The 20,191-nt window shown below is 41.6% G+C and overlaps 1 protein-coding gene across 7 annotated transcripts in view; it reads left to right on the forward strand.

The window, feature by feature from the left end:
• Positions 1 to 7,462: 7,462 nt before the first annotated feature.
• NXPE3 (neurexophilin and PC-esterase domain family member 3) overlaps positions 7,463 to 20,191 on the forward strand; it is a 50,836-nt gene continuing 38,107 nt past the window's right edge. Inside the window, exons 1-5 of one of the 7 annotated variants that reach the window (XM_073009691.1) lie at positions 7,463 to 7,590; positions 8,003 to 9,873; positions 10,390 to 10,569; positions 10,940 to 11,057; positions 13,635 to 13,952. In XM_073009691.1, the coding sequence (XP_072865792.1) occupies positions 13,860 to 13,952 (93 nt within the window). In that variant the 5' untranslated portion in view covers positions 7,463 to 7,590; positions 8,003 to 9,873; positions 10,390 to 10,569; positions 10,940 to 11,057; positions 13,635 to 13,859. Of the gene's footprint in view, positions 7,591 to 7,905; positions 10,570 to 10,935; positions 11,058 to 13,634; positions 13,953 to 20,191 lie in introns of those variants that run through there. The other 6 variants (XM_073009693.1, XM_073009695.1, XM_073009689.1 and 3 more) reach the window with 6 other exon arrangements.

Below are 20,191 nucleotides of genomic sequence, written 5' to 3' on the forward strand. Positions count from 1 at the left end.
TGGTGGTGCACACCTGTAATCCCAGCTACTCTAGAGGCAGAGACAGGAGAATCATCTGAACCTGCGAGGTGGAGGTCGCAAGGAGCCGAGATCGCAGCACTGTACTCCAGCCTGGGCAACAGAGTGAGACACCATCTAAAAAAAAAAAAAACTAAAAATGAAAAAAAATAAATTGGGTTGTCTGCCTCCTTATTTTGAGTTGTAAGAATTATTTAGGCCGGGCATGGTGGCTCATGCTTATAATCCCAGCACTTTGGGAGGCTAAGGTGGGCGGATCACGAGGTCAGGAGATCGAGACCATCCTTGCTAACACTGTGAAACCCTGTCTCTACTAAAAATACAAAAAGTTAGCCAGGTGTGGTGTCATGTGCCTGTAGTCCCAGCTACTTGGGAGGCTGAGACAGGAGAATTGCTTGAACCCAGAAGGTGGAGGTTGCAGTGAGCCAAGATCATGCCATTGCATTCCAGCCTGGGCGACAGAGGACAGAGTGAGACTTGGTCTCAGGAAAAAAAAAAAAAAAAAAGATTTATATAGTCTTGGCACAAGTCCTTGAACAAATATAAAACATTTTGTCTCAGTCTGTGGGTTGCCTTTTCATGTTCATGGTCATGGTTTTTGAAGAGGAAAGGGTTAAGATTTTGATGAAGTCTAATATGTTGATTTTTAAAGATAGTCTGTGCTTTTGGTGTTGTGTTTAAGAAATCTTTGCCATACCCAAGGCCAAAAAGATATTCTAAGTTTTTTTCTAGAAGTTTTGTAGTTCTAGCTCTTACATTGAAACCTATGATCCACTTCATGTTAAATTTTTATATGGTACGAGATAAAGTTTATAGTTTCTTTATTTTTTACATATTATTATCCAGGTATCCAGCATCATTTGTTGAAAAAGATTGTCCTTTCCCCATTTAACTGCCTTGTCACCTTTGCAAAAAATCAACTGGCCATATATGTATGAATCCATTTCTGGATTGTCTTCTGTTCTAGTGATTTATTTGTTTATATTTCAATACTACATTGTCCTCATTACTATAGCTTTATACTAAGTCTTGAAATCTGGTAGTGTTTGAGTCCTTTGTTTTTTTCTAATGTTGTTTTCTTTGAATATAGATGCTCTGTAGTTCTGTGTCTTTTACCTATAATGCACAATTTCTATTTTTAGTTTCTTTAAAATAGAGTAAGAATTTAAAAACATGTATAAAGCCATTGGAATACAGAATATTTCTAGGTTTTTATAATTTCTCCATCTGATTTTTGACACATTTCTTGCCTGTACCTAACTCAATTGCAGTTTTTTTTACCTTTTTAAGCAATTCACTTTTGAGTCTTTCTGAAACACTCAACTTTGTTTTCCTTGAATATTTTTTCTTTTTACACTAGATTTCAAAGGTTCATATAATAAGTACTTAGATTATATGATTATAATCACATTATAACTGGAATAAACTGGTTTAGAAACAAATATAACTCAAATTGGTGGAAGTGGAAGTCCATATTCTGGAGAGGGAGTAGGACAGCAAAGCTTTTCTTGTATTGTTTCATCTATCTTTGAAGGAAAAGAAAACCTTTTTGCCCCTCAGACAATTGAAGCTGATTCTCAGTTTGGTGATGAAGTGGATGGTGGTACTTCATCAGATAGTATCTGAATTAGCAAGAGTATTGGTTCCCAAACTTTCTGGTAATCATAATCTGGGGAGTACATATTGTATGATCCTATTTATATGAAATTCTAGAAAAATCAACACTATAGGGAGAGAAAATAGATAAGTGGTTGTTAGAGATTGAGGAAGAGATTGACTATAAAGGGCTTGCATGTGGGAATTTTTAGGGTGAAACTTCTTTGTATGGTACTGTGATGATGAATACGTATGTCTACAGACTTGTCAAAATCCACAGAACAATACATTACAAAGTCTGAACGTTTTTCAAGTTTTTCCAAAAAATAAATCTGTACCGAGGATGTCAAGGGGATCTCAGAATGGAATATGGACTATGACAAATGACACCAACTATATTACAGATTTATGACATAACGTCACTGAGCTAGAGACAAAAAGAACTGTATAGGAACACTATACTCTGGTTGGTAAATGTTTCTTACAGGGGTACAGGTTGTCTATTCTGTAACTGCCATCTATACTAGGCTTGCACAAATAAGTAAATATAGATAATGATGGCCAGGTATCTCACTGTTAGAAAAAGAAATTACAAATATGCAAAGGAGAAATGCAGGAATGAACCCTGTGGTGCTGGATTGGAGTTGGAGATATCAGTATGAACTCATGTCTACACAGGTAGTTATGGAAGTAAATATAGACATATGTCTATATAAATATAAATGTGTATATATGTTTATGTAAGTATAAAGATACAGTGTCTATGTTTATACATGGGTTAGTATACACACGTACATTTTTAGCTCTGTACAGGCCTAGAAAGAATGATCCTTCAGTAGCAACAAGCACGTCTAGCACCCATGTCGTGGTCCCTACCATTCTTCAATAAAAGGGAACAAGGCTCTTTGGAGAAATGGTTGATTCCAGGGGTGAGGCAAAGAAAAAAAAAATGATCCCAGAACATCTTAAGTGCCAGAAAGTAAGGAAGTGATAAGCAAACAAATGATCAAGCATGTAAAAAAGACACATGAACCAACCTGAAAGAGGTCCCAATGGCAAAAGCTGGAACAATTTGAGCAGCAAAATAACAGATTATAAATCAAGGAATAAAATAAACATCCATGAGTGCACCCTGATGTAAATAAACTATTGAACAAATAAATAGCTGAAGAAGAAGGGACAACCCTTTCATTTTTTTCCCCTAGTTTTTTAGTCCTTTCAGAGAGGGTACAGAAGGACAACTCTTACGGAAGACTTCCAAATAACAAACGCAGAAAGAATGAAGGGCATAGGAAAATCACCATTAGAAAACCACTATAATAATTGCTACAACAGAAACCCACGGATGAATGTCAAAATTAGTGGGCAAAACTATAAGAAGAGATAGAATATTTGTGTAGCTTCAAAGTATCTTCCTTTAAATACATATTGATTATTATGATGGTTTAAACATGTACCCAAAAGTTCTTTGATACTCCTTCCTTCGTAAGATAAAACTTAATTTCCCTCTCCTGAGTGTGAGCTGGACTTAGTGACTTGTTACTAACAGACGGAGTATGGAAAAAGAAAATTAGCCACTCTTACAGAGAAACATAGCATATAACATCTCAATCAAATGATCAAGGTTAATATCACCAGTGAGAAATCATGTTGCATGTTCCTTAATCTGATGCAGTGAAGACATTTCATTCTGGTATTCTTCCCCCAAGTCTAACCATGAGTAAACAAACACCAGGCAAATCCAAGTTGAAGGATAGTCTACAAAATGCCTGATCAATATTCTTTTTTTTTTATTTTTTATTTTTGAGACAGAGTCTCACTCTTTCTCCCAGGCTGGAGTGCGGTGGCGCAATCTGAGCTCACTGCAACTGCCACCTCCCAGGTTCAAGTGATTCTCCTGCCTCAGCCTCCCAAGTAGCTGGGACTACAGGTGTGTGCCACTATGCCTTACTAATTTTTGTATTTTTAGTAGATACAGGGTTTTACCATATTGGCCAGGCTGCTCTCAAACTCCTGACCTCATGATCCACCTGCCTCAGCCTCCCAAAGTGCTCACATGTGTAATCTCAGCACTTTGAGAGGCCAAGGCAGGTGGATCACTTGAGGCCAGGAGTTCAAGACCAACCTGGCCAACATGGTAAAAAACCCCATCTCTACTGAAAATTAAAAAGAATTAGCTGGGCGTGGTGGCACATGCCTGTTAGCTACTGTCAAGGCTGAGGCAGAAGAATCACTTGAACCCGGGAGGCGGAGGTTGTAGTGAGCCGAGATTGTGCCACCGCACTCCAGGCTGAGCAACAGAGCGAGACTCCATCTCAAAAAAAAAAAAAAAAAGCTACTGATATTACCTCGATTATCAGTGAAATTTGATTAGGGGAATACTGAACTGGAGAAATCAAGAGTGGAGGAAAAAAATCGATCTCATTTTTCCCTAAACTGCGTGTGAGATTAGCCATCATTAATTACAACTTCTTCTTTCTTTCTTTCTTTTTTTTTTTGAGACAGAGTTTTGCTCTTATTACCCAGGCTGGAGTGCAATGGCATGATCTCTGCTCACTGCAACCTCCATCACCTGAGTTCAAGCAATTCTCCTGCCTCAGCCTCCTGAGTAGCTGGGATTACAGGCGTCTGCCACTATGCCTGGCTAATTTTTTTTTATTTTTAGTAGAGACAGGGTTTCACCATGTTGGCCAGCCTGGTCTCAAACTCCTGACCTCTGGAGATCCACCTGCCTCAGCCTCCCAAAGTGTTGGGATTACAGGCGTGAGCACCGCACCCAGCCAATTATGACTTTTAAAAGGAAAATATGTCCATTAATTTGAGAGCATGGACCAACACAATACTCTCCCTTTTAGTCTCTTACCCTTGGCAGCCTCCTCCAACTGTTCATGGTGTTTTGGAACAGAGTGGTTGGTACCTAATGTGACAGTGATCACTTAATTTTCAGTAGGTAGATGGCCTTGAGGCCCAAATTTCAATGACTTATTCAAAGCGGGGAAGCAAAGGAACTGAGTGAGGAACTGACTTGGGCTCAGGAGTATGCATGTAGGCCTTTGTGAAAATATCTGAATGAATGCAGAGTCCACTGTGGTCAAGAAATATAAAAATACTTAATGTGCTTGTGCCTCAAGCTTCTGCCATCAGAGACAGGTTTATTTGCTTTTGTTTACTCTTAAGATCTATGCTTTGTTTTGCTTAATCAAGTTTAGCATTAATAAACACTAGTGTCTAAACCACTTTTGCAGATGGGACAGAAATGACCAGTTCCTTTGGTTTCATATAATCATATAAACTTTTTTTTTTTTTTTTGAGACAGGGCCTCGCACTGTCACCCAGGCTGGTACAGTGGCACGATCACAGCTTACTACAGCCTCAACCTCCCAGGCTCAAGCTATCCTTCCACCTCAGCCTCCTGAGTAGCTGGGACTACAAGTATACACCACCACACTTGGTAAATTTTTTTTCTTTTTGAGATGGAGTCTTGCCCAGGCTGGAGTGCAGTGGCATGATCTCGGCTCCTGGGTTCCAGTGATTTTCCTGCCTCAGCTTCCTGAACAGCTGGAATTGCAGGTGTGTGCCACCACACCCAGCCAATTTTTGTATTTTTAGTAGAGACGGGGTTTCATCATGTTGGCCAGGCTGGTCTTACACTCCTGACCTCAGGTGATCCTCCCACCTCGGCCTCCCAAAGTGCTGGGATAACAGGCATGAGCCACTGTGCCTGGCCCAGGTTAATTTTTATATTTTTTGTAGAGATGGGGTCTCACTGTGTTGCCCAGGCTGATCTCAAACTCCTAAGCTCATGCCATCTGCCTGCCTCTGCAGCAGGACAATTTAGGAATCAGAGAGACTGAGGGGTTGAGGAGGAAACTTATTATTTATTATTTAAGTGCACCGGCTCAGTCAGATTAACAGCCGAAAAGACTGAGCCCTGAACAAAGAGTCCGGTTACCTTTTAAGCATTTTGTGGGGTGGGGGGAGATTTGTGCAGGGGGAAGCATATTACAGAAGCGAGACACAAAGACAGTTATTCAATTGAGACATGCATTACATCATTTCTTACTTTTCAAGGAACAACGTGTTTTATGACTTGAGTTTATCTGCCTAGAGACCTTGCAGCTGCACAGCTAGAGATGCAGAGTCTTCACAATGCCTGGGAAAGGGAGAGATAAGGCTCACTAGCCACAGAAAAACAGGCGGTTAATTTTTAAAGGACTCCACCTCTTTCTCTTTCTCAGGGGGAATTGGGTTTTCTTACATACAACTGAGTTGTCGCTTACACATTCTTTAATGTCTTTTAATTCCTGTTTCACCTCGGCCTCCCAAAGTGCTGGGATTACAGGTGTGAACCACCATGACGGGCTGTGAGATGATCATAAATGAACATTCAGTGGTGTTGCCCCCAATTTACAGTAGAGGAAATGAATGCAGAGAAGTTAAGTAATTTGCCTAGGATGGCACTACTAGTAAGAAACATCCAGGTAGGCTAGGATCCGAAGTGCATACTCTGTGCGTGACAGTATTCTTCACTGAATGTGCTGAGGTGGGAGTGTGGGAACTTTGCAGTGAGAAATCTTTTAAGAAACTGGTAGTGATGGATGGGCTTTTCTGGTCGGGGCTGCTCTTATTTGTGGTTATGACTGTAAAATATAGGTAAATATAGGTAAGATCACTCAAATGCCTCAGGGTTATGAGTGCTTGGGGGAGAATGGGGTCAATGAGGTCCAAAACCATGACCTAGAAGTCATCTTGTCCTAAGTATTTTACCCCTTGTAAGACAGCCAAACTGTACATGAGGTGGGGGATCCTACTGGGAGATAAAGCATAATCAGAGCAGAGGTCTAGTATATGGGGCTCTTCTTTGATAGCGGAAGGAAGCTACCTTTTATGTTCTCAAAAGGTACCAGAGTGCTGTATTTCCTGAGGAAGAAGGAGTATCAGATCATTACTACAGAAGAGATCTTCCACCTTATAGCAGAACTTCCTTTTATCCTATTCATGGATCTGGTTGTCCACGATGCAGGCCTGCCATGAAAGCACCTGAATGAGCATGCAGAGTCCATTATGGTCAAGAAAAGGAAAAATACTTAGTTGTCATGTATATTAATTATTTTTCTTAAACTTTGGGATAATAGTCCGGGGGCAGGCCTGCTTTTGGGACCTGTGTTAACCCCACTGTGCTCCGAGTACAGAAAAACACGGTGCAGACCGCAATCCCTTCTGGTTTCTTGAACAAGTGTCTTCTCAGGACTCCTCTCAGTTCCTGAAGTTCACATAACTGCCATCGACGTTTCACCAGTTAGAAAAATGTTTAAAATAGGATAACCCAGAATTTGGGATGGTGGGGGGTGAGGGAAGTATGCTTTGCCAAGAGACCGACATCATGTACAGTGAGAGTAAAAGGAACGGGCTGTTTTACGGAATAGAAGTTGTTGACTAATTTCAAAGCAAGGAAAAGATTCAAGGATCCGCTATATCCGTGCTCATACTTGGCAAATCGCATTTCTCCGGTTCAGGGCACAATAAATTCCATCACTGCACAGGAAAGGCTGCCCCACTAGAGTCAACTGCGGTTGTAGGCACTTTGGCTGACAAGCGAAAAGCCTTGAGGTAGGTGGATGCTCCCAGGAAACTCTGATGTCCGAAGGTCACGAGGAGTTGGGTCGCGAGAGGGGCGAGACCTCGAGCCGCGGGGAGACAGCTGCAGTGTCGCGTCGCAAGCGGGAGCTCCGCGGCGTGGAGCGCCAGGGTGCCAACTTCGCTTCCAGGCCTGTGGGTTCCGCCCGGCGCGTGCTGCTGTCAGTCAACGCCCTCGGCCCGCCCCCGCCGAAGCTCCACCAATCGTAGCCGGGGGTCGGAGGTGAGGAGACGACGCCGGGTGAGGAAGCTGGGGGCTAGCGGCCTGGCGCAGCGGCGACCGGCCGGGGCGTCAGGATCCCTAGCCCCCGGGGAGCGAAGGGCGGGCGGGTCCCGGAGGTGAGTGCGGGGATGTGGGAGGGGCCGCTGCGGGCGGAGCGACCCATTGCCCGGCTCATCTAGCTCTCTCTTTGACTGCGAAGCCCCTCCCTCCGCGCGCATCTGCTCCCGAGTCCCCAGCCCCGTGTTGAGGGGTGCAGCCCCCGGGGTCGTGGCTAGGGGCGCAGGGCCCACGGAGGGGAGGTCCGGGTCGATGGCGTAGGCAGAGTTGGAGCCCTGGGTTGCCAAAGCGTCGCAGCTGAGAAGCAGGAGCCGAGGCTAGTACCGGCGGGGCGGGGCGGGGCGGGGCGGGGCGGGGCCGAGCGGGGCCGAGAGCGAGCATCTCCATCCTCAGTTTCCTCGACTTGCGGCAACCGCACAGCTGGGTGCAGTTCGGACTTCTACGCCTCAGCGAAGGACTTCTGTCCCCCAGGCACCTTCACTAACCCGGTGCGGAGCACTTGGCGACGCCTCCCTGCCCATCTCATGTCTCTCGGCTCATCGCTGCTCTGGGCACCGGCTGCCTCTTGGCTGGCGCTGCTGTCACACGGTGGACTGTTCTGGCCTTACTGAGCTGCCGTTTGGGGACATCAGATTCAGGTCGTATGGGGAGAAACGAGTGTAACTTTACAAGGTCTGATATGGAGACCCTGGCCTGTTGCCCATTTCTGCCGGATCGAAGGCCACTAGGGTGGTGATAAGAGGGGTTCCGAGGCAGGATTTATGCAACATTTGTGCAAAATAGTAAATTTTATTTGCTTTTCATGATTTACGTTAAAGGGGGATTGTTGCCACTTTTCCCAAAGATAAAGAATCACACTGCTCTGGTGGGCCTCCCCCCTCCTCACTGTGGTTAATTATCATTTGGAACATCAGAAATTATCATTTGAAACTGGCAGGACTCCCAGACCCTGATAATTGTCTGAGTGGAGGCAGCAGCATACCATTTCTCTGTAGTGTTTGGGTTCAGCTTTTCTTTGACTTTGTTTAGTTTTGTTTTTTTTTTCCCATGTCTGTTATCCTCACAATCTCTTTGGGGCTGGTAGAGTGCTGTTATTTGTTACTGAGAAAGGAAACGAAGGGATAAATCACTGAAGTGGGGTAAGCTGTCCCCATTGCCCAGGAATTGGGTTTTCCTGCCCCGACAATTTAAGTTACAATTCAAACATCATTTTGAAAAGGCATCCTTTTACCAACTGAAACGAATAACAGCCCCTGGCCACTCTATGCTAGTGGTTCTCCCACTTGGCTGTACGTTGTAATCATCTAGGGACCTTTTAAAAAAAAGCTGCTTCTTGGGCCTATTCCCATAGATTCTGATTTAATTGGTTGAGTGGGGCCCAGTTATTTGTATTTTAAAAAGCTTCCATGATGATGATTAATGTTCATGCAGGGTTGAGGACCACAACCTATCAATGTATTCAATATTTTAAAAATAGCACTTAGTACGATGTGACTTACATAACTGATTTTATTACTTCTCCACCTGCCATGTAACCTCTATGAATACATGGGGCCCTGCTTTGGAAGAAGGGCAAGGGAAAGTCCAGATGAGTCAGCACTTTGGGCATGTGAGGCTGGGGGACATGAAGGAGGAATGGAATCTGTGGAAACAAGTCCTGCAGACTAGTGCCCCTGCTTCATCTTTTTTCAAGGATTGACCCTATTTGGTTAACCTGTCATTGTTGGGGTCCTGGATGGGTCTCTAGTTCTTCATTCTTTAGATCCTGCCGTGTTTCATGGTCTTACTCAGCATTCTATGAAATACGGCGACTCTTTGCAAAGTTTGAAATATAAGCAGTTAAGTGTAGATACTTTCCATGTAAATCTGTGCTTTTGTCTCTTACTATTCTTCTGAAGTATATATTCTGAATTAAAGTTCCAGAGGCTTGCTGTGACTAGTACAATTACATTTATGTGGCTAACAGGTCAGAGTATAAGAGGCAGTATAGGGACTGCCTCAGAAACTGGACAGTTTCTATGCAGTTGTCCTCTAATATATTATCTTTGTAAAATGGTTGCCTGAGAACATTAGCTCCCCAGAGGATAGGGTTGCTGTCTCATTTTCTTTGTTTAGTATTGAACTCAGGAATTTCATTTGTGTTACTGATAATTGTAATTCCAAATGATGTAAGCGACTACTTTGTAATTCTCTTGTGAGATGGGGGTAGGAATCCTAATGGCAGTCTGGAGTTGTTGTTACAGGCCATAAAGAAGTTAGATTGGCCACTACGAGTCCTGGATATGGAAGCAGGCTTAATAAAAACTTGGCAGAACACTTCCAACAAATTCTGGGTTCCACATGTAAGGCAGAGCATGCATTTAACTTTTTGCTTGTCCTTTGCACGTATTAATAAAAATAAAGCATGAGTAAGTAGTGGTCTGACATTTGAAAACAGGATCACTCAAGTTTAGATTCCTTGAATAATAACTTTTAGATCTGTACAGATACCCCTTTTTTTCTGTAGAGGAAAACAAAATCATTGGATCATTGAACTACAAAATTATAATAGTTTTTAAGAAAAATAACATTTGGAGCTTTTATCTTTGGTTTATATTTTTTCACTTATATTGCTATTTATAAAGTTTTGACCTTCTGCCAGGGTCTGAGAGTGATTTACCAGGTTGAAGTTAATGTATTTAAATAGACAATTACTATTTTTTATTAGTAAGGAAAAGGAAACGTTCCTATGCCCACTCCTCCCACTGTATCATGTATAACTCTCTGCCTGTAAAATTGAACTCTTAATTTCTAATGTTTTTCTTTACTTCATTTGAAGTATCTTTAACCTTTATATCATATGCATATTTTTGTTGCAGCAAGAAGAATTGTATAAAAATGAAAAAAACATTGATGTGTGCTTCAAATGTGGCATAAAAAAATAAGGATCTCTGATCAAAATTGGCTGAGTTCAGAATTTCATGCTGGAAGGAATGTTAGATGTAACTTCTAATTTCTAGTTCCAGTAAACATCTTTTCTTGGAAAATTTCCAAAAGAGGTACATTACATTGAATTATATATTTTTATTTTTTTGGTTAATCTGAGGAACTTTTTTCTAGAATCATTCCCTGCCAACACTGTTGTTCTTACTTGATTTTAAGGCTCCTTGCAAATAGCTTTCTTGTTATAATGCGTAGGTTTTATGTTTATAGGAAAATACCAGAAACTTGTTATAGTTTGTTGTTTACACTACAGTCACCTCGTGCCGTGAATTAGGTTTCTTCTTTTACTTAGAAATCTTTCAGTTTAAGTTGAATTGATTTCACAGATATGATTTAATGCTTTGTTTCTCCTATGTCTCATCTTTAATTTTTACTTTTAGAAATTGGTTTTATTCTTTGTTTTATTTATTTATTTTTTTGAGACAGAGTCCTGCTCTGTTGCCCAGGCTGGAGTACATTGGTGTGATCATGGTTCACTGCAGGCTCGACCTCCCAGGCTCAAACAATTCTCCTACCTCAGCCTCCTGAGTAACTGAGACTATAGGTGCGTACTACCGTGCCCAGCTAATTAAAAAAAAATTTTGTTTTGTAGAGTTGGGATCTCACTATCTTGCCTCGGCTAGTCTCGAAGTCCTGGTCTCCGCAGTCCTCCTGTCTTGGCTTTCCAAAGTGTTGGGATTACTGGCGTGAGCCACCATGCCTGGCCCAGCTTTATTCTTTGTGTTTGTGATTTTCATTCCCCAGTGAAAAATTAGGACATACAGATAAAAGAGAAAACAAAAACTGCCTAGAGGTGACAACTATTGAGTATGTATCTTTTCTTTTTTCTTTTTTTGAGATGGAGTCTCGCTCTGTTGCCCAGGCTGGAGTGCAATGGTGCGATCTCGGCTCACTGCAAGCTCTGCCTCCCGGGTTCACGCTGTTCTCCTGCCTCAGCCTCCCAAGTAGCTGGGACTACAGGTGCACACCACCACACCCGGCTAATTTTTTGTATTTTTAGTAGAGAAAGGGTTTCACCATGTTAGGATGGTCTCGATCTCCTGACCTTGTGATCCACCTGCCTCGGCCTCCCAAAGTGCTGGGATTACAGGTGTGAGCCACTGTACCCGGCCTAGTGTATATCTTCCCAAAGAGAGGTCTGTCTAGTGTGCCTCACGCAACATCTATTTAGGTGTACAAATGTGGTCTCTCAAATGTCAGTGCTCTACTTACAGCACAAAGTCAGGTCTTTTCCTGGCACGATCCTCCTAAATTATTGTCAGTAGAAGCCTCTAGCTGGGAGGGGCTTCCTGCATTGCTGCCTCTAGTCCTGTAGTTCTTTCACTTTAGAGTCTCCTGTGCTTGTCTTCCTTCTGCATCACTGGCAGCTGTGTGCTGCTGCTGCCTGGCTGAACCACTCTGATGTCCTTTAAATGGCTTGTGTCAGCACAACCCATGACCACACCTGCCTATGGTGCAACTAAATTCCTGTGGACTACCATCTTTGGTCTTTTCTCTCTCTGGCCATCGTGGAAACCTGATTTCTTTTTTTTTTTTTTTTTTATGGACAACTTTTTGAGAAGGATTTCGATAGCAGAACAGTTGGGACCCTGATGACAGAGTTATCCTCTATTTTACAGCCAGCTTCTTCCAAGAAGTTATAGACAGTTTGAGGTGAATGAGTGCCTGGATATTGGAGAGAGGAGGTGTTAGGGGTCAGGAAATGGAGAAGCACAGTCTTTCACAGTTCCTGGCATCCCTGTGGAGGTGGCCAGGACTGGTGGATTTATTTCTCCTTAAAAAGGTACTGACATCTTGTCTAATATGAGCATAAGTTTTTCAAGGGGAATTTCTGGCATTTAGTACAGTGTGTGGTACAGAGTAGGCCTCCATAATTATTTGTTGCGTAGATTGTTGAATCATTGTGTACCATGTAAAGAACTAAGTACCTTGAGCAAATCAGAAAAGTATGATGCAGTATCATTAACTTGCTTTTCTCTGATATATGTTTTTTTTTAAAAAAAATATAGTCATAATTGGTGTAGTCTAGTTTGAGAGATAAGAAATACAAATGGAGTGTGAGGGAGAAAAAAATACAAATAGAGATCAGCTGAGAAGTGAAAATAATAAGTACTATGGGAACTCTGAGGATGGAGAGCTTGTTGGAATGGCTCACCCTTGTCTCCTTTGTGAAGCTGATGGGCATTGTCATTGTGGTTGGGACTGGTTCAGACAGGTGAGGCAGAGGAGTGAGAGAATGGGGGCTTGCCAGGTCCAACACAAAGTGGAGGGGAGAGTTGATGCAGCTGAGCTGTTCTAAGATACTCTGCACCATGATTTTGTACCCTTTCTGCCTTTATTTCTGTGTCCTGCCCTTCATGGAATGTCTCCCTGGGGATAGAATACTAGAACATTTTCTGCTTACCTGTATCGAAATGGCAAGTGGAAAGAGCATTTGAATTTGTTACGTGGGAGAACAGTTAGGCATGGCTGACTCTGAAGTCCCCTGCCTCTAGCAGGTGTGATGTAGGATTTTGGGATCCTGTTACCCATTTTTCAAGCTTGACTTTCCTCTCCCACATCTTCCAGGCAGGTGTGTGTCCTCCTGTGCCTTACTACTTAGCTGAGGGAGCATCAGGACCACATATGTGGTGGGGAGAGCTGGAAAAAAGAGCGTGTCGCATCTCCTACCATACATCTGTATGAGAGGGGTGGCACTTACTGTTTTCCAGAGAATGTCAGGATGCTTTGCATAGTATGCCAGAGCTTCGTGAAAACAGTTTCTTCTTCATGTTCTTTAAGTGTGGTTAATGTAGCAGTGTTACATAATTTAAAGGGAAAGGGAAGGGAAGTGATTTTATTGACTGAGGTCTCTGTAGAAATTTAACAGTTACTTTTATTTCACAATTTCTGAGTTTGAAGGCATACTTCCTTGCTATCTTAAAAGTTAAAACCTAAATAGGCAATAGGGAAAATAATGTGTTTACACAGAAGCCTGACACTGGAAAAGGAAACTTTGAGATTGTCTGGAAATGAAAAGACGTTACTGTGCTCTGTCTCTTTGCTTTCTGCTTGTGACTTTGGGCCTTAGATAAGGTTAAGGAAGAGGAAGTGTGATGTTTTTCCTCTCACCCCACCCTAGGCCATTGCAATTGGTGATGTTCTCTCATCTCTCCTCTTTGAAGAAAAATGTGCTTCTTGAATCAACTGCAGTCTCTCCTCTACATAAGAGCTCTTAAGGGTACTAGCAGGATAGAAGCAAATGAATCTGAAAGCTCATCTGCAGCTCAGAAAAACAAAGACATGGAATTTTAAAGAGTGAAGGTAGCATGGTGTTGGCCATGGGTGAACAAGACACAGCCGGACAATGTGGACCAATTTCTTCAAACTACGGCTTTTCTGCTGTCTGCTTGCAGTGTTGATGGTGGTGGTGCTGGTCATCAATGTTACTCAGGTAGAGGTGAGTACCCAGTATAATCCCTCATAACTAAGGGAGCCGAATCTGGGGATTTGGGGCTAGCTAGCTAGCCTGGGAAAAGTTGGTTATCGGAAGCTGATCGTAGTCACAGTTCTTGTTTTCATTTATTTGGTAAGTATTTGCGTGCTCACAATGGTTGTATACTGTGCTAGTCACCGAGGGTACAGTGAAGATGTTTCTTCACTTATGGGCCTTTCATTCTAGAGCTCACATTATAAGTGTGCATGGAAGAATAGTAGTAATCATAATCACATAATAATAGTAATGATAACTGGAGATGGTGAAAAGTGCAATAAGGAAAGGGAGCTATTCTAGGATAGCTTTAGAGTGATAAAGGAAAAACCTCTTCAAGGAGGGGAACTTCTAGTCGACCCATGGGAAAAAGCTGAAGGAGTATTTCAAGGGAGGGAGTAGACGAGTCTGTTTTGGAGATTACTAGATGGTACTGAGGCGCGGGGACCATGTCTTACTGAACCCCTCACAAGGGCCTGTTACTAAGAAGGTACTTAGTAGTGTTCCTTCTTCCCTGGCCCCAGCCCCGATATGAACTTATATAACCAAAATTTATGGAGGAGTTTCTGTATAAAGGATGCTGTCCTTTTGTTTTGTTGGCTTGTGGTACTTCTCAGATTACATATCCAACTTAATTATGGCATTTCTTTTCTTATTGGGTTTTATTAGCATAGGGTGCTCTAAACGTCAAGCCATAGGCTTTTAAAATTTCTCCTGCTGGAATCAACTTTGTGGTTTTTAGCAGAACGCCTAATCTCACTGTGAAATGGGCACACTGAAGTCCTACAGATCTTTTTCTATGTGCTATGAGTAAAATTTGTTAGATACTTTGGAGAATGTGAAGTAATTCTATCAAAGAGTCTGTTAAAGATTTCCTATTTGAAATAGGCTTAAGGCATAAAAGCTAGGTATTTCTTCTTCTTTTTCTTTGCTTAAACTGTTCTTGCATGTTTTACTATGTAAGACACTACCAATCCTACACCGATAGTGCCTTTACCTGGAAGCTGTTGATGATGTGTCTAGATATTTTAGAAACTCCTCTTTCTTTAAAGTATTTTTTTATGGTAAATAAACATAACACAGAGTTTGTCATTTTAACCATTTTTAAGTGTACAATTGAGTAACATTAAGTACACTCACATTGTTGTGCAATCACCACCACCATCTATGTCTAGAACTTTTTCATCTTCTCAAACTGCAGCTCTTTACCCATTCAACAGTGATTACCTAGGTCCGGCGCAGTGGCTCACGCCTGTAATCCCAGCACTTTGGGAGGCTGAGGTGGGAGGATCCCTTGAGGTCAGGAGTTCGAGACCAACCTGGTCAATGTGGTGAAACCCCGTCTCTACTAAAAATACAAAAATTAGCTGAGCGTGGCAGTGCACACCTGTAATCCCAGCTATTCTGGAGGCTGAAGCATGATAATCACTTGGACCTGGGAGGCAGAGGTTGCTGTGAGGCGAGATCATGCCACTGCCCCCCAGCTTGGGCTACAGAGGGAGACTGTCTCAAAAATACAAAAAACAATGATTTCCCATTCTTGCCTACCCGCTTCCCCTGGCATTCACTCAATTCTACTTTGTGTCTCTATGAACTTGACAACTCTACCTTATACAAGTGGAATCATATGATATTTGTCCTTTTTTTTTTTTTTTTCCTTGTTTGAGACAGAGTCTCACTCTGTTGCCCAGGCTGGAGTGCAATGGCATGATCTTGGCTCACTGCAACCTCTGCCTCCTGGGTTCAAGTGATTCTCATGCCTCAGCCTTCCGGGTAGCTGGGATTACAGGCGTGTGCCACCACGCTTAGCTAATTTTTGTATTTTTAGTAGAGATGGGGTTATGCCATTTGACCAGGCTGGTCTTGTACTCCTGACCTCAAGCGATCCTCCCACCTTGGCCTTCCAAAGTGCTAGGATCACAGGTGTGAGCCATCAAGCCTGGCCTGGTATTTGTCTTTTTGTGATTGGCTTATTTCTGTTAGCATAATGTGCCTAAGGTTCACTCATGTAGCATGTTATCAGAATTTGTTTTCTTTTTAAGGCTGAGTAATACTTCTCTGTCTACACATAGATGGAGGAATATTATTCAACCTTAAAAAGGAAGGAAATTCTGATAACATGCTACAGCATGTACATACATACCACATTTTATCCATTCATCTGACATTTGGCTTGTTTCTACCTTTTGGCTATAGTGGATAACAAGTATTTCTTCAAGACTCTGCTTTTCATTCTTTGGAATATGTACCCACAAATGGAATTACTGGATCATATGGCAATTTTAATTTTTTGAGGAACCACCATATTGTTTTCCATAATAGTTGCATCATTTTTTATCCACATCAGTAGTACACAAGGGTTCCAATTTCTTTGCATCCTCGCCAGTACTTGTTATTTTGTTTTGTTTTTGATAGTAGCCTTCTTTGTGGGTGTGAGGTAATGTATAACAGTAGTTTTAATTTGCATTGCTATAATTATTAATGATGTTGAGCATCTTTCTATCATGTGCTTTTGGAGAAATATCCAATTCCTGTACTCAGTGTTTAATGGAGTTGTTTGTTTGTTTTTTTGTTGTTGTTGAGTTGTAGGAGTTTTTAATACATTCTGGATATTCACTCCTTATCAGACATATGATTTGCAAATATTTTCTCCCATTCCGTAGGTTGCTTTTTCACTCTGATTTTGTCCTCTGATATACAAAAAGTTTTACTTTGGATGTAGTCCAGTTTATCTATTTTGACTTCTGTTGCCTGTATATTTGGTGTCATATCCAAGAAATCATCGCCAAATTCAATGTTGTGAGACCTTTCCTCTGTGTTTTCTTCTAAGTGTTTTATAGTTTTAGCTCTTATGTTTAGGTCTTTGATCTACTTTGTTATCCTTTAAAAAATTGTGATAAAAACATAAAATTTGCTAATCTTAGTTTTAGGTGTACAGCTCAGTAGCATTAAGTCTTTTTTTTGAGATAGAGTCTTGACCTTTTGCCTGGGTTGGAGTGCAGGGACGTGATATCGGCTCACTGCAACCTCCTCCTCGCAGGTTCAGGTGATTCTCTTTCTTCAGCCTCCTGAGTAGCTGGGATTACAGGCGTCTGACACCATACCCAGCTAATTTTTGTATTTTTAGTAAAGATGGGGTTTTGCCATGTTGGCCAGGCTGGTCTTGAACTCCTGACCTCAGGCAATCCACCCACCTCAGCCTCCCAAAGTGCTGGGATTACAGGCGTGAGCCACCATGCCTGGTCTCAGTAGCATTAAGTCTTATTTACATTGTCTTGAAATAGATCTCCCAAACCCCTTTTATCCTTTTAATATCTGTAGAATTGTGTTTATCTTATTACTCCTGATCACTCTGACCAGAGGTTTATGTTTTATTGATCTTTTTGAAGAACCAGCTTTGGATTTCATTTTCTGTATTTTTTGTTTTTTTGTTTGGTCAGTTTCCATTCTGATCTTTATTATTTCCAGTTTTCTGTTTGCTTTGGATTTAATTGTCTCTTCCTAGTTTCTTAAAGTGGTAGCTAAAGTCATTGTTTTGAGATTTTTCTTTTCTAATTAAATGTTTAATTCTATAAATTTTCTTCTACAAGACTGAGTGTGGTGGCTTAGGCCTGTAATCCCAGCACTTTGGGAGGCTGAGACAGGGGGATTACTTGAGGCCAGAAGTTTGAGACCAGCCTGGGCAACATAGCGAGACCCCATCTTTAGAAAAATTTTTGAAAAATTAGCTGAGTGTAGTGGTGTGCACCTGTAGTCCTAGCTACTTGGGAAGCTGAGACAAAAGAATCCCTTGAGCCCAAGAGTTTGATGTTATGGTGACAGAAAATAGTAAGGATATATAGAAGATGACCAACACCATGAACCATGTTGATCTAACTGACATTTAAAGAATACTCCATGCAATATGAGCTATGATCATGTCACTGCACTTCAGCTTGGGCCACAAAGTGAGACCCTGTCTCTAAAAAAATAAAAACAAAAATAATAAAAATTTATTTCTATATACTGCTCTAGTGTATACCACACATTTAGATATTGTTCTCATTTTCATTTTCATGCAGCTGAACTACATTCTAATTTCTCTTTTTCTTTTCTTTAACCCATGTGTTATTTAGGGTTTTTTTAATGACAGGTTTTCACTCTGTCGCCTAGGCTGGAGTGCAGTGGCATGCTCATGGCTCACTGCAGCCACGACCTTTGGGCTCAAGTGATCCTCCCACCTCCCCCTCCCAAGTAACTCGGACCACAGGTGTCTGCCACCATGCCCAGCTAATTTTTTATATTTTTGCAGAGATGGGGTCTCACTATGTTGTCCAGGCTTTTCTCAAACTTCTGGGCTCAAGCGATCCTCCTGCCTAAGCCTCCCAAAGTGCTGAGATTACAGGTGTGAGCCACTGCATCCAGCCCTGTATATTATTTAGAAGTGTTATTTAACATTCAAATATTTGGATATTTTGAAAATACCTTTCTGTTATTGAGTCCTAATTTAATTCCCCTGAGAACGTACTTTGTATGACTTGAATTCTTTTAAAACATTATTGAGATTTGTTTATGGCACAGAATGTGGTCTATTTTGGTATATATTCTATGTGTACTGGAAAGGAATGTATTCTGCTTTTATTGCGTGGAGTATTCTTTAAATGTCAGTTAGATCAACATGGTTCATGGTATTGGTCATCTTCTGAATGTCCTTACTATTTTCTGTCTACATGCTCTATCAGTTATTGAAAGGAGACTATTGAAATCTTTCATTATAATTGTGAATTTGTCTATTTCACCTTGCATTTCTGTCAGTTTTCACTTCATGTGTTGTGAAGTTCTGTTCTTAGGTACATAAATGTTTAGAATTGTGTCCTCTTGATGAATTTAGTTGCTTTATCATCATGAGTTGGCCTTTTTCATCCTTGGTAAAATTCTTTGCTCCGAAAGGTACTCTATATGGTATTATATAATCACTCTAGCTTTTATTTGTTTACTGTTAGCAAGTACATCTTTTCCCATAATTTTATTATTTTTTATTTTTTTTGAGACAGGGTCATGCCCTGTTGCCAAGGCTGGAGTGCAGTGGCACGACCATAGCTCACCACAACCTCTGTCTCCTGGGCTCAAGCAATCCTTCCCTCTCAGCCCCCTGAGTAGCTGGGACAATGGGTGTGCGTCACCACATCTGGCTAATTTTTTGTATTTTCTTTTGGATACAGGGTTTCGCCATGTTGCCCAGGTTGGTCTTGAACTCCTGGGCTCAAGTGATCCGGCTGCCTTGGCCTTCCAGAGCGCTGAGATTACAGGTGTGAGTCACCACCACACCCAGCCAGTTGTTATTTTTTAAACCTATTTGTGTTTTTATATCTATTTATTTATTTATTGAATTATATTTCTTTTTAAACTTTTGTTTTAGGTTTGGGGGTACATGTGAAGGTTTGTTACATAGGAAAGCATATGTCATGGGGGTTTGTGTACATATTATTTCATCACCCAGTTATTAAGCGCAGTACCCTCTCTGCTCCTCTCCCTCCTCCCACTCTCCCCACTCAAGTAAACCCCAGTGTGTGTTGTTTCCTTCTTTGTGTTCATAAGTTCTTATCATTTAGTTCCCACTTAGAAGTGAATATATGCTGTATTTGGGTTTCTGTTCCTGTGTTAAGTTTGCTAAGGATAATAACCTCCAGCTCCATCCATGTTCCCACAGAAGACATGATCTTGTTTGTTCTTATGACTGCATAGTATTCCATGCTGTGTATGTAATATAAGATTTTCTTACATTTTCTTATATTTCTTATGGAACATAAGATTTCTTATGGAACATAAGATTTGCTTTATCCAATCTGTTATTTATTTATTTTTGAGTCAGAGTCTTGCACTGTCACCTGGGCTGGAGTGCAATGGCGTGGTCTCTGCTCACTGCATCCTCCGCCTCCCGATTCTGCTGCCTCAGCAGCATCACTTGCTGCTCAGCCTCAGCAGTTACTGCCCAGGCGTGAGTAACTGGGATTACAGGCGCCTGCCACCATGCCCGGCTAATTTTTGTGTTTTTAGTAGAGACGAGGTTTCACTATGTTGGCTGAGATTACAGGCGTGAGCCACTGCGCCCGGCCTTATCCAATCTGTTATTGATGGGCATTTAGGTTGATTCCATGTCTTTGCCATTGTGAATAGTGCTGCAATGAACATTTGCATGCATGTGTCTTTATGGTAGAATGATTTCTATT

This window comes from Chlorocebus sabaeus, chromosome 22 (genome assembly GCF_047675955.1).
Source record: "Chlorocebus sabaeus isolate Y175 chromosome 22, mChlSab1.0.hap1, whole genome shotgun sequence".
Lineage (NCBI taxonomy): Eukaryota > Metazoa > Chordata > Mammalia > Primates > Cercopithecidae > Chlorocebus > Chlorocebus sabaeus.